We start from the raw sequence: 15,732 nt of genomic DNA on the forward strand, positions 1-15,732 counted from the left end.
GACTCCATCCCATCCCATCCACTCCCTACCAATTGCCATCACTCTTTTGCAAGATGGCACTAGCAAAGCCGCTTGTTTACACCCTCTCCCTCAACGATGACGGTTCACCCCGTATCGAGGGAAGGTTTCTTCGCTTGCCGGCTCCGTATGAGCCTTATACCCTGCGATTTGAGATTGAGGGTGGGAGCCAGGTTACGAGGGATGGTGTTTTCATGTGTTCGTACCCGGAGGATGAGAAGAAAGGGTTTGTGAGAGGGCAATTCAGGGAGTTTCCGTAAGTTACCATTCGAGGGAGGGGATGTATGCAGCGTCATTGAGTTCATTGGGTGCATTTACGCCGGGATCAGACGCATACATCCTTTATTGTGTCCTTCTGAGAGCGCCGGAAGAGCAATTTGCTAACTATTCGTGCAGCATCGCCCCCGACTTCAACCACACCATCACCATCGACATTCCAATCCGCCTCGCCGGAACCTTCTCCTACAAAATCGCATACACCCCTCTCCCCGAATGGGACCCCATCTCCTCCTCCAAACAGACCAATGGCTCCACCCGTACCGAGACGGAAACATTCTACTTCATCGTCGACCCTGCCCTCAAGATGTCCGGCGAGCCTCTTCCCCTTGAAGCAGTTGCGTTGCAAAGTGTGATTGCGAAATGGATGGGCCCGGTCGATGAGTGGGATGCGAGGTTGAAGGCGATGAAGGAGAAGGGGTATAACATGATTCACTTTACGCCGTTGCAGATGCGAGGAGAGTCGAATTCTCCATACTCTATCTACCAACAACTCGAGTTCGCCGACGATCTCTTTGGTGGCAAGAAGCTGTCGAAAGAGGAGAAGGAGAATGAGTTGGGGGATATGTTGGCGAAGATGGAGAGGGATGGGTTGATGGGTCTTACTGATGTCGTGTGGAACCATACCGCTAATAACTCGGCTTGGTTGCAGGAGCATCCTGAGGCTGGATACAATCTCGTTACTGCGCCCTGGTTGCGCCCGGCGTATGAACTCGACACGGCGTTGTTGGAGTTTGGCGCTGGGTTGAAGAAGTATGGACTCCCGACGAACTTGGAGAACACGGGTGATTTGTTGAGGGTGATGGAGGGGGTTAAGACACATGTGCTTGGGCAGATCAAGCTGTGGGAGTTTTACGTTGTGGACGTTAAGGCGACTGCTGAGGAGGCTGTCAAGGCTTACACCGCTGGCAAGTTCGCGGATGAAAAGTTCGAGATTAACGGGGGCAGCTCGTTGGTGGAGAAGAGAGAGGCCGTGCGCGCAAAGTTGAGCAGAACCGACCATTTCGGAGAGCGGTTTAGAAAAACGCTCGATGGAGGCGTTGGTGCTGCGTTCCTCCGTGCCGTTATTGGTGAAGGTGCCGGTGAGGATGCCGCGAGGAAGGAGATCTCGTCCGCATTGGATGAGGTTAACCTCAACTTCTACAAGGCCTACGACGCGGATAAGGAAGTTATCCTGGACCAGATCTACAACCGCGTCAAGTATGTCAGACTCGATGAGCATGGACCGAAGTTGGGCGAGATCAATGAGGTCAATCCGTTGATTGAGTCGTACTTCACCCGACTTCCGAAGAATAAAGTGACGAGCAAGCACGATGAGGGAAGTCTGGCGCTTGCCAACAATGGATGGATCTGGGCCGCGAATGCCTTGGAGGACTTTGCTGGTCCGCAGAGTTCGGCGTATCTTCGTCGCGAGGTGATTGTCTGGGGTGACTGTGTAAAGTTGAGGTACGGAAAGGGGAAGGAAGATAACCCCTGGTTGTGGGACCACATGGCAGAGTACACTCAGTTGATGGCTCGTTACTTCCATGGTTTCCGTATCGATAATTGTCATTCGACTCCGTTGTGGGTTGGTGCGTATATGCTTGATGCTGCACGCCGCGTAAGGCCTGATTTGTATGTTGTTGCGGAGCTGTTTACGGGAAGTGAGGATATGGATGTTGTTTTCGTCCAGAACTTGGGGATTTCCGGACTCATTCGTGAGGGGATGGTTGCCTGGGGTGCCGGCGAACTCAGTCGCCTTGTTCATCGCCACGGAGGACGCCCGATTGGGAGTTTGGATCAGGGGTGTTTGAAGAAGGAGGGAAAGACGAGTGATGGGAAGGATGCGGTTGTTATCCCGTTGCAAAGCTCGGGTGTTGGAGCGTTGTTTATGGATTGTACGCATGACAACGAAACGCCTGCGCAGAAGCGTACGGCGGCTGACACCCTCTCCACTGGCGCGCTCGTTGCGATGAGTGCGTCGAGTGTTGGGTCTGTCTACGGCTTCGACGAGGTCTTCCCCAAGTTGTTGGACCTGGTTGGTGAGGAGAGGTTGTATGAGGAGGCTGTCCCCGAGATTGGGATTGCGAAGATCAAAGGCGTGTTGAATCGCTTGCATGTGGAGATGGGCAGGGAGGGATACGATGAGACGCATGTGCATCATGAGGGGGAGTATATCACCATTCACCGGTTCCAGCCTGCGACCGGGAAAGGGTATATGCTTATTGCGCATACCGCGTTCCAGGACCATCAGGAGCGCGGGGAATTCAGCACAATTACTTTGACCGGGACGAAGGTTGAGGGCGTGTTGAGTGCTAAACTCGTCGTGGAGGGAACGGAGGACCAGAGTGATGACCAATACTTGAAGGGATTGAAGGCTCACGTGGAGGAGTTGGAGATGCCGTATTTTGAGGAGGTTGATGGTGCTACGAAGATCACTGTCCCTGGACACTTCCCGCCTGGGTCGATTGCGTTGTTGAAGACCCAGATTCCTGGCATTCCGGCTGATCTGGATGAGTTCTTGCAGGATGGTATGAAGGATGCCGTTAAGGGTCTTGACTTGATTGACCTGAATGTTGCGCTTTACCGTGCTGATGGGGAGGAGAGGGATTGCATCAGTGATGGCACATACGATGTTCCTGGACATGGTCAGCTTGTGTACTGTGGCCTCGAGGGCTGGATGGCGCCTTTGAAGCAGATTATTCGTCATAATGATCTTGCGCATGCGCTCTGTCAGCACCTTCGTGAGGGACAGTGGCCTCTCGACTACGTTGTTGGTCGATTGGAGAAGTACCACGAGATGTTCCCTCGTCTCCAGTCCTTGGCCGACTGGCTCAGGAGCAAGTTTGATGCGGTGAGGAAGTTGCCGAGTTTCCTGTTGCCGAGATACTTCGCTATCGTTATCCACACGGCGTATGTCGCGTGCAGGACGAAGGCTATCTCGTTGTTTGCGCCGTACATTCAGGAGGGAAGTCACTTTGTGCAGAGTCTTGCGTTGTGTTCTGTTCAGATGCAGGGTAGGGTCAAGACTACCTCGCTTCATCCTTCTGAGCCTATGCCTTCGATGGCTGCGGGTCTTCCTCACTTCACGAATGAGTGGGCTAGGTGTTGGGGCCGTGATGTCTTCATCTCCATTCGTGGCCTGTTCACGGCTACGGGACGTTTCGATGATGCTAGGGAGCACATTCTTGCCTTCGCGACCACGTTGAAGCATGGTATGATTCCTAACTTGCTGGACTCCATTCGCAAGCCAAGGTACAACTCTCGTGATTCTGTTTGGTTCTTCTTGCAGGCTATTCAAGATTACACCAGAATGGCACCTAACGGGACGGATATCCTTAAAGAGAAGGTCAAGCGTAGGTTCCCGCTTGATGATACCTGGTGCGAGTGGGATAGCCCTGACGCGTACTCTTACGAGTCCAGCGTCGAGGAGATCATCCAGGAGGTCATGCAGCGTCACGCTTCTGGCCTTCACTTCCGCGAAGCGAATGCTGATACGGGGACCCTGGACTCTCAGATGAAGCCCGAGGGATTCAACATTGATGTCGAGGTTGACTGGGAGACTGGTCTCATCTTCGGTGGTAGCCCCTTCAACTGCGGTACTTGGATGGACAAGATGGGTGAGTCTACCAAGTCTGGTACTAAGGGAACTCCCGCTACTCCTCGTGATGGTGCTGCTATCGAGATCAGCGGTATGTTGAAGTCTGCTTTGAGGTGGATCAACGACTTGAGAAAGAAGGGCCAATTCAAGTGGGATGGCGTCGATGCCAAGATCGATGGAAAGGGCGTCAAGGTCTCCTTCGAGGAGTGGGAGGGCAAGGTGCAGAAGTCTTTCGAGCGCTGCTACTACGTTCCTGAGAACCCTGAGGATGACAAGAACTACGACATCAACCCCCAGGTTGTCAACCGTCGTGGAATCTACAAGGACTTGTACCGTTCTAGCAAGGAGTACGAGGATTACCAACTTCGTCCTAACTTCGCTATCGCGATGAACGTTGCCCCTGAGCTCTTCGTCCCTGAGCACGCCGCTCGCTGCTTGTTGTTGGCGGACAAGGTCCTTCGTCCCGAGGGCTCCGTCGGTATGAGGACGCTTGATCCTTCCGACTACAACTTCCGTCCTTACTACGACCAGTCTGAGGACTCTGACGACTGGCACACCGCCAAGGGTTTCTCGTACCACCAGGGTCCCGCCTGGGGTTACCCTACCGGATTCTTCTTGCGCGCTTTGCTCAAGTTCTCCTTGGTCGACGAGAAGGATACCATTCAGCACATCTTCTACCGCTTGCACCCCCACCGCGAGCAGATCGAGAAGAGTCCGTGGGCAGGTATCGAGGAGTTGGAGCAGGCTGATGGGTCTTACTGTGCTTCCAGTTGTCACACCCAGGCTTGGTCTTCGGGTACGCTCTTGGATTTGTTTGCGGATGTGAGGGAGTTGGTGGAGGAGTCTTCGATTGCTGCGAAGTAGAGGAGAGTGTGTGCGTATACAGTGAAGAAAAAGAAAGAAGAGAGGAGAAGGCGTGAATGCTGCGTTAAGAGAGAGCATAGTCTAATTATTGCTAATACCTAAAGATACGCCCTTGCTGCGAATAGCTAGAGAGGCTCCATCTCCTCCCTCCTCCCTTCTGCCTCGCCAGCGTACCCACTTGCACGTGCATGCCCCGTCTGCGGCCCCGAACCGAATGAACTTCGCATCACGGCTACAACCTCATTCCACGCAAACATGGCATCACCCGCTCTTAACCGCCTAAAAGCCCATAAAGCACCAGTCCTCTCTCTCGCGTTTGCCCCGTCGTCCTCTGACACTGTCGCATCTTCATCAGAAGACTGCACTCTCCGCTTATGGGATCTACGAACAGAGAAACCTGTTAAGGCGTGGTTGCCTAATACATTTGGCGCCGATACCGTTACGAGTATCGTATGGTCGGAGAGGGATGAGGGAAGTATTTGGGTGGGCTGTGGGACTAGGGTATTAGGGTTGGATGTTAGGGGAGGCAGTGGGATGTTGGGCGGGAAGCCAGTTGTAGAGAAGGAGGTTGCAGGGGATGAGATTAATCAGGTGAAGTTGTTTCCTGCGAAGCCTGTCTAAGGTCATGGCTGACAAGTTCACAGATCGCGCTACATGGTGATTTGATCGCTGCGGCAGATGACCTCGGCGATATCTACGTCTGGGATACGAAAGCTGACACAGTGTCCTCAATGAAAACAAATCACACCTCCGTATGCCTCGGGACCCTTCCTTCCCCTTCCATGTACATTTACTAACATGCCTAGCAGATCGCCTCAACCCTCCTCTTCATCCCTCACAAACCAACACCAACAATTCTCTCCGGTGGTCTTGATTCACAAATCATGCACTGGGACCTCACCCGGAAACTCCCAAAATCAAATCTAAACATCCGGGATCTCATTGTGGAGGCAGCGGAGGGGGATGCATCCGGACAGATGTTTAACCCCCCGTTCGTTAACTCGCTGAGTTTGAATGAGGAGGGGAAGGTGTGGGCTGCTGCCGTGGGGGATGGGAGTGTATTTGTTGGGAGGCAAGGGCAGGATGATGGAGCGAGAGGCGGGAAGAAAAGGAAGTGGAATGAGGAGGCATGGGAGATCACGGCTCTGGGCGGAGAACCGCACAGAGCGGGCGCGAGCGTGGTGTACGTTTCCTCAACTTACTTATCGAGATACTTGCCAACTGAGAACCGTACAGTGAATGGGCAAAATTCGATCCTACGCGACTTGTTAGTGGAGGGAACGATGGATCTGTACGGATATGGGATGCGTCCCGGGCATTCGAACAGGGAGAACAGGAGGAGGAGGGTGCGACGGCGTTGGTCGAGACACTGGAATTGGGAGAGGGGAAGAAGGTCAATTGGTTGACTACGACTGAACGAAGTGGAAAGGGGAGAGTTGTTATCGCGGATACGAGTGGGGATATCTTGCTTTATGATCTTCGGGGGTGAGCTTGGCAGCACGATCAACGGACAACCGATCAGCCGAGAGGTAGGTAAATTATTCATGCAACGAAATAAATCCATGATTTTCCCTGCCATGAAACAGATCCTCCATTTCGACCTGGAACACGTGAATCGCACCCCCAACGGATGTGACGTTACACGAAATGTCCAATCCCGGCGTTGGCGCGATAAACGGACAGTTTGGTTGAACAACACAGAAAGCGCAGGAAATACATAAAGGCCTCCCTCGAACACCAACAAACTGGCTACACTACAAGCAATTCGATCAGCTATCAGATCATCTGCACCTACATTCATACCGTCTCTACGCACAATCAACAACAGCACCAGACTATTCTCTAATACGCATATCATGGCAGGAAAGCACACCGTTGCCGTTGTCGGATCCGGAAACTGGGGAACCGCCATTGCGAAGATCGTTGGTGAAAACACCGCTCAGCATAGCGACGTCTTCAACAAAGATGTCAAGATGTGGGTCTTTGAGGAGGAAGTCGAGCACGAGGGAAAGAAGAGGCCGTTGACGGAGGTGATTAACGAGAAACACGAGAACGTGAAATACCTCCCCAACATCGCGCTACCAGAAGGTATTGTTGCGGAGCCGGATGTTGTCAAGGCGGTCGAGGGTGCGAATATTCTGATTTTCAACTTGCCGCATCAGTTTGTTGGCAAGGTTTGTAAGCAGCTGAGAGACTCTGGGAAGGTGTCGAAGGATGCGGTGGGTATCTCGTGCATTAAGGGTGTGGAGATCTCGAAGGATGATATCTCGCTTTTCCCGTATACCATTGGAGAAGAACTCGGGATTTACGTCGGTGCGCTTTCGGGGGCCAATATTGCGAACGAAGTTGCCGAAGAGAAGTTTTGCGAGACAACGATTGCGTATGCGCCGAAGGACGATAAGGGCGTTTCCTCGGATACGATCAAGAAGTTATTCCATAGGGATTATTTCAGGGTTGGGATGTGTGAGGATGTTGCGGGTGTCTCCCTTGCGGGTGCATTGAAGAACGTCGTCGCTGTCGCTGCTGGATTCGCCGATGGATTGGGGTGGGGAGATAACTCTAAGGCTGCTGTCATGCGTGTCGGCCTCATGGAAATGAAGAAGTTCGCCAAGACTTTCTTCCCTGACGTCCGTTCCGCGACCTTCACGGAAGAGTCCTGCGGAATCGCAGACCTTATCACATCATGCCTCGGAGGCCGTAACCGTCGCTGTGCGGAGGCGTTTGTGAAGACAGGAAAATCCATGGACGAGTTGGAGCAGGATATGTTGAATGGGCAGAAGTTGCAGGGTGCGGGTACGGCGGAGGAGCTGTTCCACTTTTTGGATAAGAAGGGGAAGACGGATGATTTCAAGTTGTTTACGGCTGTGTACAACATTGTGTACCAGGGATTGCCGCCGGATCAGTTGGCTGAGAACATCTAAGCGTCTTGATGACTGCTGATGTATTCGGTGTTCGTACGATAGCTTATTGCAATTGGGGGATGAGTGGAGGGTGCTGCTTATAGAAAGGTGGTCTTGTCTTGTGTTGAGTAGGGATGAATACCTTTGATATAGAGTATGAATAAAAGGCAGAATATACCCGAGTATCTGGTGCGGTACCTCCATTGACAGCGCAGTACCCGGTGAAGGGACAAAGCGCTACAGCATGACAGCTTGTTGACAGGTTGACGTCAATTGACCGGTACCCGCAAGACATGATCCAGAAGGTCTCGGGACTCGGTCTGAACAAACAATATGCAATTGAATCCTCGTCTATCTCTTCCTTCTCTCGCCTTTATCTTCCTATATCACTATGCCCGACCGGACCAACGGGTAGCGACTTCCATTCCCCCGGGATCGTGCAGCAACGGAACCTCAAGTGACCTTAGCCGGCAGAAGCTTCATTTGACAGCTAATCAGTCGCATAATTCGCCAATTTTGGCTGGAAAATGTAAGGGTGACGTAATGTGGTGTGATATCGAGCGTGGATATCTCGGGCCGCGGTGTTTTGGGAGGTTGACGGGAAGAGACATTTATAAGTATGGACGGTCCGCCGGTGACAGTTACGCCGAGTACATTCGAGATATAAGGTGAATCAACAGACAAATCATTGTGCCGTGAGAGATCATGGAGACTATCAAGCAATTGAAGGAGACTGCCACAAGGGCCTATGAGGAGACCGTGGCCAAGATGAGCTCTGTAGAGATCTCAGGTATGTGTAATGTACGATAGGTACCAGACATGAGTCAATGGCTAACGACCATACGCAGAGACATCCGGCAACGCAGATTTCGCCGAGGAGCGTAAAGGCTGGCACGGCTACGTCGAGTGGGAAGACTACCCTGAAAAGAAGAAGCTCGCTGCCGCAGTCTTGGCCAAGTTCAAGTTTACCCCCATCCCAGAATTCCAGCTCAAGCCCCTTCCCGAGACCAACCCCATCCTCATTGGACACAGGTGGAAGGAGTACTACCAAGTCCTCGGACCCACCATGGCTAACTGGCCCGATGAAAGCTGGGAGATCGTCAAGAAGGAGAAGGGGGAGAAGATGATCCATGTCCTTGATTTCCCGTACAATGGGGAGCCCCCGGCGGATGAGTTGATGAAGGGGAAGATTACGGACAACAAGTATCATTTCGTTCGTAATCATGGGAATATTCCAGTTATTGAACCTGAGGAGTGGTCTGTTGAAATTGGTGGGATGGTAAACGAGCCGAAGAGGTTGACGTTGCATGACTTGAAGACGAAGTTTCCGTATGTTGCAACATGTCTTGCACCGTGTGCAGGTTACTAACAACAAGGTGGCAGGATCGTCGAGATGACCGTTACGCTTCAATGCTCCGGTACACGCCGTATCGAGCAAATCCACGAATACCCCGGTGAAGGTGACGAACTCATCAACGCACCTTGGGCTGAAGGCGCCATTGGTACGGCCAAGTATAAGGGTGTCAGCTTGAAGAAGGTCCTGAAGTATTGCGGCGGCTTGAAGGACGGGGCTCAGCACTTGGAATTCATTGGAGCGGATACTTATTTCAAAAAAGGGTGTGTTGATCTGTCAAAGCGTTCTTTCAGGAATGCGACTAACAATTGTCGTACAGGCGGGTCTACAACTACGCAGTTTCCGTTCCTTGGCGTAAAGTCAAGTCGAACGAGGTTCTGCTCGTTTGGGAAATGAATGGAGAACCTCTCCCTCTCATCCACGGTGCCCCCGTCCGCGCGGTCGTAACTGGTTACATTGGTGCCCGTTCATGCAAATGGCTCTACAAGATCAACGCCTTAGCCCACTCTTCCATGGGTCCCGTCCAGAGGCAAGAATATCTCTACTACAATCACCAACTCGGAAAACACAACGTCAAATTCTCCAACGGGTTCAGTATCCAGGACATGCCCGTCTCCTCGGCAATGATGTTCCCAAAGGAAAAACAAGTCATCATCCACGACGGGAAAATCGAGTGTCAAGGCTGGGCTTACTCCGGTGGTGGCCGCTGGGTCGAAAGAGTCGAGGTTAGTCCGGATGGTGGACATACCTGGTTCCCGGCTGCGGTGCAGAACATGACGACGAAACACTACCACGCCTGGCGTCTCTGGAAACTCGAAGTACCAACCTACGCAGAAGGCTGGATCGAACTCTGCGTCCGATGCTGGGATAACGCGAACAACACTGAGCCTACGTTCGTGAGGTCTGCGTGGAATTGGGATTTGCATGTTACGAGCTCGAGTCATCGGGTTAAGATTTATTCGGTGAATAAGACGTATCCGGAGACGGCGGAGAGGTTGAGGTTGTTGAAGGAGCACGGAGAGGAGTTTGAGCCGATTACGAAGCCGGTGGGTTTCGCGGTTGAGACGCCGGAGGAGTATGAGAGGAATGTGAAGGAGATTGGGGATAGGGAACCAATTGATTAGGAGGTGATGCGTCGGGATGTATGTGTGGAGTTTCAGAGTGTATAAGTAGGGCACGGTGAAGATGTTGAAGGAGCTTTTTGCTTGGTTTAGTTTACACCCTTCCAAAAAATATCTTTTATAGTGTTCTTCTGATCTATACGCGCTGTTGGTCTGAGGTTGATGCCGTCCCTCACTTTGTAATTACTTCCTTCGCACGCTTGACCTAGTAAAGAGAGGGACTGTTCGAGGAACACATAGGTTTCACACCGTAACATTTCGGAGAAGTGGTTTGGGATATGTCGTCCAAAGGTAATCACAATATGCATTTCAATGATAGCTAACCCAAGCAACTCACACTAACATATAACCAAGAAGATGTCGAACCCGCAACTCCGAATCCCAAAACTAAGACTAATTTTCACCACTAAACACCTGCTAGCCTAGCCCTGGTAGGGCTGTGAGAAGGAGAAGAACCGGACTCGACATTCTCCACGAAGACATCCTGACCCTTCTGATCCAAATACTCAACATCGGTCGCAGACTCCTCAACCATCTCCAAATCCCTCTCCTCGGGCTTCAACCCGAAAGGCTGAGTGAAGAACAATCCGTAGACGAGGACGACCACGTAGCAGATAAGAGGGACAAGAGTAGACTTTTGCGTGTCGAGGTGGTCGGCGATCGCACCCTGGATGGGGGGCATGATGGCACCACCACCGACACCCATGATGAGAAGGGAGGTACCCTTCTTGGTGTTGATACCGAGGTTCGCGATGGCCATGGTGAAGATGGTAGGGTACATGCAGGACTCGAAGAAGAAGATGGCCATGTAGAGAGCAACACCACCCGTTCCCTTCAAGAACATTGAGACGGCAGCAAAGATAGTACAGATCGCGGCGTAAACAGACAAGATGTGTTGAGGCTTGAGGAACTTGAGAAGAGCGGTAGCGAAGAAACGACCGACGGTGAAGAGGATGAGGGAGTAGGAGAGGTAAGTGGAAGCCTTGGCATCAGACACAGAAGGGTCGACTTCGACGACGTAGTTGATGAAAAAAGAGGCGAGGGTGACTTGACCACCGACGTAGAAGAACTGAGCGACGAAACCGGCGATGGTGTGGTACTGCTTCCACAAGGGACGCTTAGCGATGGCGGAACCCTCGGCGGCGGCACGTTCTTGCATCTCCTCGTCGGAGATTTCGGGAAGGTTGACAAAGTAGAATCCAACGGCAACGGCGGCGACAGCAGCGGCAATGCCAATGTAAACGTACTGAACGCTGGTCAAGTTCTTTGAGCCCTCGCCGGAGAAGAAAGCCTTGGAAGCGATGAGAGGACCAGTGAAGGATCCGACACCGTTGAAAGACTGAGACAGGTTCAAACGGAAAGTAGCAGTCTCCGCAGGGCCAAGAACAGTGATGTAGGCGTTCGCAGCGATTTCGAGCATAGACAACCCACACGCCAACACGAACGTACTCCCACAGAACCCACCAAACGACAAAAAGTGCGCACTGGGCCAGAAGAAACAAGCACCGACAACGTACAACACCAAACCAGAAATAATGCCAAGCTTGTAACCGAAACGACGGATGATCCAGCCACCGAGGGTTGGAGGGTATACGATGTAGGCACCAAAGTACGCGATCTGGAGACCTGTTGATTCGAGCTTGGTGAGGCCCAGGACGTTTTGGAAGTGTTTGTTGAGGACGTCGAGGAGACCGTATGCGAAACCCCAGAGAAAGAAGAGGGATGTGACGAGGGCGATGGGGACCCAGAGGGCTCTGCCACCGGTGGGAATGTTGCTTGCGCGGATGTGTGCTGCTGGTGCGCCTCCTGCCATTGTAGTTGGGGTTGTAGTTGTTGGTTAGGAGATTGATGGGAGGAAGAGGAAGGCGGGAGGATAGGTGGGTTTATATAGAAGTGGATCGAGCCGCACACACGGAACTCAACAAATGGCCCACGTCCCCGCGTCCCCGAGTCACACAGAGACCTCCCCGTGGGGTCTCCACATCCTCTAAACTAACGTAATTGCCCTATTGAACAGGCGACCGGGTGTTTGAGCTGTCGTCTGATCTGATCTGGTTGCGGAGTAATTAAGGTTGCCACTTACTTGTAGCGCAGAAACACTTGTCTTGGGCCGGAGATGGCGCCGGTTGGGCAGGTGGCAGCGTATGAGCGCGTGTAGGCGAGACCGAAGTGTGACCGAAATAACGGGCGAGACGGAGGCATGATTTCCCGTCTGCCTAAACTCTCCCCGCTAAACCTCCCCAGAACTCCATTAATCCCAATCTATAGATGCCCACAACTATGCCCAATCAATATTGCCCGCAAGTGCCTCCAAATCCTCAATACTAACACTCCCCGGATCACCAATCGCCCTCCTCGCCATCTCCGCCCACCCCCTCTCCCTCCTCCCCCTCAACTCCTCCTCGACCTCCCTCGCCTTAACCTCTGCAACCTCCAACACCCTCCCCGGCAAATTCGCCAACCTGGCAACATTAAGCCCGTAAGACCGATTCGCCACCCCCTCCGTCAATTTGTAGAGGAATGTGATTTCGGGGGAGCCGTCGGAGGAGGTGTGTTCCATGAAGCCCATGTGTGCGTTTTTGCAGAGTTGGGGGTATTTTTGGGCGAGTTCGGCGAGGATTGGGTAGTGTGTTACGAAGAGGACAAGGCCACCTCGTTCGAGGAACCATTCGAGGACGGCCCAGGCGATTGCCATTCCATCCATTGAACTCGTACCACGTCCTAGTTCGTCGAGGATGACGAGGGAACGGGGTGTGGATTGACGCATGATATCAGACGTTTCGGACAACTCGACCATGAATGTAGATTCGCCCGACATGATGTTGTCGAATGCACCCATCCTCGTGAATACCGCGTCCAAAATACCCAGTGTTGCCGATTCGGCAGGGACGTAGGACCCGATTTGACCCATGATGGAAACGAGCGCGACCATCCGAATATACGAACTCTTACCACCCATATTTGGACCCGTCAACACAACGGTGCGTAACCCGTCCTTGTCCAACTCCACATCATTCGGCACGAACGGATCAGCCAAGATCTGCTCCACCATGGGATGTCTCCCGCCGTTGATCTCGATCTTCGTACCTTCGACGAATGTGGGCCTGCAATATCCAGGCTGTGATGCCACGATACTCAAACTCAACAAGCAATCCACGACGGCGAGTTTAGTGACCACATCGCGGAACACCTCGAATTTCTCCGCGATCTTTCCCAGAAAGTCGGCGTAGGCTTTATCGCACTCGATCGCAAGACTCTCCTTCCTCTGCTCGCGCTCCTTCAAAAGAGCCAGAATGCGTGGAGAGTGGAACCTACTCATTGCCTTCGTACCCGAGATCTTGACCCAATTCTTCGGTACCTTGTTCGCTTCGGAGTTTCGTAGCTCGATGAGGTACTCGACGCCAGCAACAGTAACATACTCAACCTTCCTCCTCAACATCGTCTGGATCTCCTTCAAATGCTCCCCCAACTCTGACTCAACCATCGCGATCCCCATCTTATGTTCCCCAATTTCCTCAGCGACATCATCACCAAACATATCATACTTGTTATCCTTCGCAGCCTCGGCTTGGTTGAACATCCCTAAAAACTTACCGACATCTTCAGCAATGGTCGGGAGGGCTGCGATAGAGTTATTGAGAAGCGCGCTCTTGAACCCGATGGAGGCGGGATCGGCCACGGATTCGAAGGCGATGGAGATCTTGTAGAGTGCGTTGAGGATGAGAACCAATTCGGGTCTCGTACATTTTCCGTAGTGAATTCGACACAGTCCCTTCTCCAGGTCTGGAAGTCGGTCCAACACCTTTTCCAGCGCTTCAACCTTGCGTTTCGTGTCACTGTCCGCATTCAAGATCTCTTCCACAGCCTCAATCCGCCCCTCAAGTTCTTCATGCCGAACGAGAGGGCGTCCAACCCACTTCCTCAACATTCTACGTCCGAACTTGGTCCGCGTTCGATCTAGCACCCAGAATAAACTTCCTCGCTCACCGCCGTCCGTCGCGTTCCGGAAGATTTCGAGTGATGTAAGCGTGTTGCCCGTGAGTAACATCTTCGAGCGCGAGGAGAAGGGGGAGAAGTATTTTGTTAGGTCAAAGACGTGCTCGATGCCGAATTCGGTGAGGTAGGTGATCATTGCGCTGAGGCATACCACCACACCCTTTGGAAACTTCAGAACTTCATCGAGAAGGGTGTTGTCACCGCCTTTTTGGACTTTATCGGCGTAGAACTTGGAGACGGCGGTGAATGCGTCGTCGAACTCTTGCTTCTTCTCAACTCTTTCCATCCTGACGCCTTCCCCTATTCCTGTGGAAAGATGGGACAACACTCTTTCGGTAACACGGCTGACTTGTCCAACGATAATGACCTCGCATGGGCTTAAATGCAAGAGACGCGTTTCGAATTCACTCCGCAAGACACCATCCTCAAATTCGTCGTAGATGATGTCCCCGGTTGAGGGTTGTACCGCGATGATGCCGATCTTCACATCATCCGTTCCCTCTCTCACAACATCTTCGACCAGTCCCATAATATACCCCGTCCCAGCTCCCGCCCCAGAAGGGCTAGGAACATCATTGGATATATCGCCAACATACGTCCCCTTCGTGTGGATCCCCGTCAACTTTCTCTCAAATACCCCACTCTTCCCACTCGCAGCCTTCAACGCCGCCGTCTCAACCTGCTCCACAACACCCACCCTCAACCCCGCCTCCACTAATTTCTTAACATGGATATTGATTCGATGAACGGGAATGGAGGCAGTGATGAAATTGTGGTCGGGGAAGGATGCGATGTGGAGGTGTTGGGAGGCGAGAAGGGCATCGGTGTGGAAGAAGCGGTATTTGTAGCCAACTTGGATTGCGAGGAGGGTCGTTGGGTGGGTGGTTTTGAGTGCGAGGAATTGGCGTTCGAGCGGGGTTAGTTTCGCACCTGGAGGTGCTTTTGGGACGCCGGAGGCGAGGGCGGCGGTTGGGGTGGACGAGGGGGCGGAGAAGCGTTTGGCGAGGTCGCTTTGTGGTTCTGTAGAGGGTTCTTCGTCGTCACCGGCAACTGCAGACGCGTCGTTGACGGGCGTTACGACCGAGTTTTCTCGTCGACGCTTGATGTCCGCAATGGAGTTTGGGTCCATGAATCGCGCTTGGAACTGTTCACGCCGTGCATCCTTTGCTCTTTGCTGTTCTTGTGATAAACTTGGACCGTCCGATGACGTCTCTGTGGGTGCTGACGACGTAGGATCATACCTGAACCGTTCAGTACGCGTCGAGATGGACGTACGAGCGGGAGTAGGAGCAGGAGTAGACTTAGCAGGACGACTAGGCGTGCTGAAGAACTTGGAAGTATCCTCAGAGGGCACGTCCACGGATGTATGCGTCACATCCTGGGATGAATGCTCCTCAAACCGGAGCTTCTTAGACACCGGCTCGTCATCCTCCACCTCGCCCGGCGGATCAGTCCTCTTCGACGACGGCCCTCCAGAAGACTGCGGGACGAAGAACGACGACAAACTGGCCTGCTTCATGTTTGTCGATTCAAATAAAGTTTGCGGGAATGTACAGGGCTTTGCATTTCCCAGCCTCTAGAGTGCGCGTCTCATCCCAGGTTACAGCCGGCCCCGCACTCCAA

At 52.7% G+C, this 15,732-nt stretch overlaps 6 protein-coding genes across 6 annotated transcripts; 4 read left to right on the plus strand and 2 right to left on the minus strand.

Annotated features, from left to right (window-relative positions):
- The first annotated feature begins 18 nt into the window (after window positions 1–18).
- Window positions 19–4,747, plus strand: SAICODRAFT_88254 (glycogen debranching enzyme). Its single transcript, XM_019171540.1, has 2 exons — window positions 19–274; window positions 415–4,747. Exons 1-2 carry the CDS (start codon window positions 54–56, stop codon window positions 4,736–4,738), a joined length of 4,545 nt encoding a protein of 1,514 aa, XP_019026322.1. The 5' UTR covers window positions 19–53; the 3' UTR covers window positions 4,739–4,747.
- Window positions 4,748–4,993: 246 nt separating this feature from the next.
- SAICODRAFT_5162 (WD40 repeat-like protein) lies at window positions 4,994–6,227 on the plus strand (the record flags this gene model as incomplete). The annotated part of the gene is made up of 4 exons (XM_019169078.1): window positions 4,994–5,329; window positions 5,383–5,490; window positions 5,548–5,921; window positions 5,975–6,227. The coding sequence occupies 4 exons, from the start codon at window positions 4,994–4,996 to the stop codon at window positions 6,225–6,227; spliced, it is 1,071 nt and encodes a 356-aa protein (XP_019026323.1).
- Window positions 6,228–6,594: 367 nt separating this feature from the next.
- SAICODRAFT_33266 (NAD-dependent glycerol-3-phosphate dehydrogenase) lies at window positions 6,595–7,659 on the plus strand (the record flags this gene model as incomplete). The annotated part of the gene is made up of 1 exon (XM_019168279.1): window positions 6,595–7,659. One exon carries the CDS (start codon window positions 6,595–6,597, stop codon window positions 7,657–7,659), a length of 1,065 nt encoding a protein of 354 aa, XP_019026324.1.
- A 684-nt stretch (window positions 7,660–8,343) lies between these two features.
- Window positions 8,344–10,135, plus strand: SAICODRAFT_69239 (molybdopterin binding oxidoreductase; the record flags this gene model as incomplete). The annotated part of the gene is made up of 4 exons (XM_019170461.1): window positions 8,344–8,428; window positions 8,487–8,967; window positions 9,022–9,255; window positions 9,312–10,135. 4 exons carry the CDS (start codon window positions 8,344–8,346, stop codon window positions 10,114–10,116), a joined length of 1,605 nt encoding a protein of 534 aa, XP_019026325.1. The 3' UTR covers window positions 10,117–10,135.
- Window positions 10,136–10,693: 558 nt separating this feature from the next.
- SAICODRAFT_40543 (major facilitator superfamily transporter) lies at window positions 10,694–11,926 on the minus strand (the record flags this gene model as incomplete). Its single annotated transcript, XM_019168636.1, has 1 exon — window positions 10,694–11,926. A coding segment is annotated over one exon (1,233 nt), but the record flags the coding sequence as incomplete, so codon positions are not given.
- A 232-nt stretch (window positions 11,927–12,158) lies between these two features.
- Window positions 12,159–15,673, minus strand: SAICODRAFT_181730 (uncharacterized protein). The gene is made up of 2 exons (XM_019165914.1): window positions 12,545–15,673; window positions 12,159–12,475 (listed from the first exon to the last, which is right to left on the minus strand). Exons 1-2 carry the CDS (start codon window positions 15,626–15,628, stop codon window positions 12,392–12,394), a joined length of 3,168 nt encoding a protein of 1,055 aa, XP_019026327.1. The 5' UTR covers window positions 15,629–15,673; the 3' UTR covers window positions 12,159–12,391.
- Window positions 15,674–15,732: the final 59 nt, after the last annotated feature.

This window comes from Saitoella complicata (genome assembly GCF_001661265.1).
Source record: "Saitoella complicata NRRL Y-17804 unplaced genomic scaffold SAICOscaffold_3, whole genome shotgun sequence".
Lineage (NCBI taxonomy): Eukaryota > Fungi > Ascomycota > Saitoellomycetes > Saitoellales > Saitoellaceae > Saitoella > Saitoella complicata.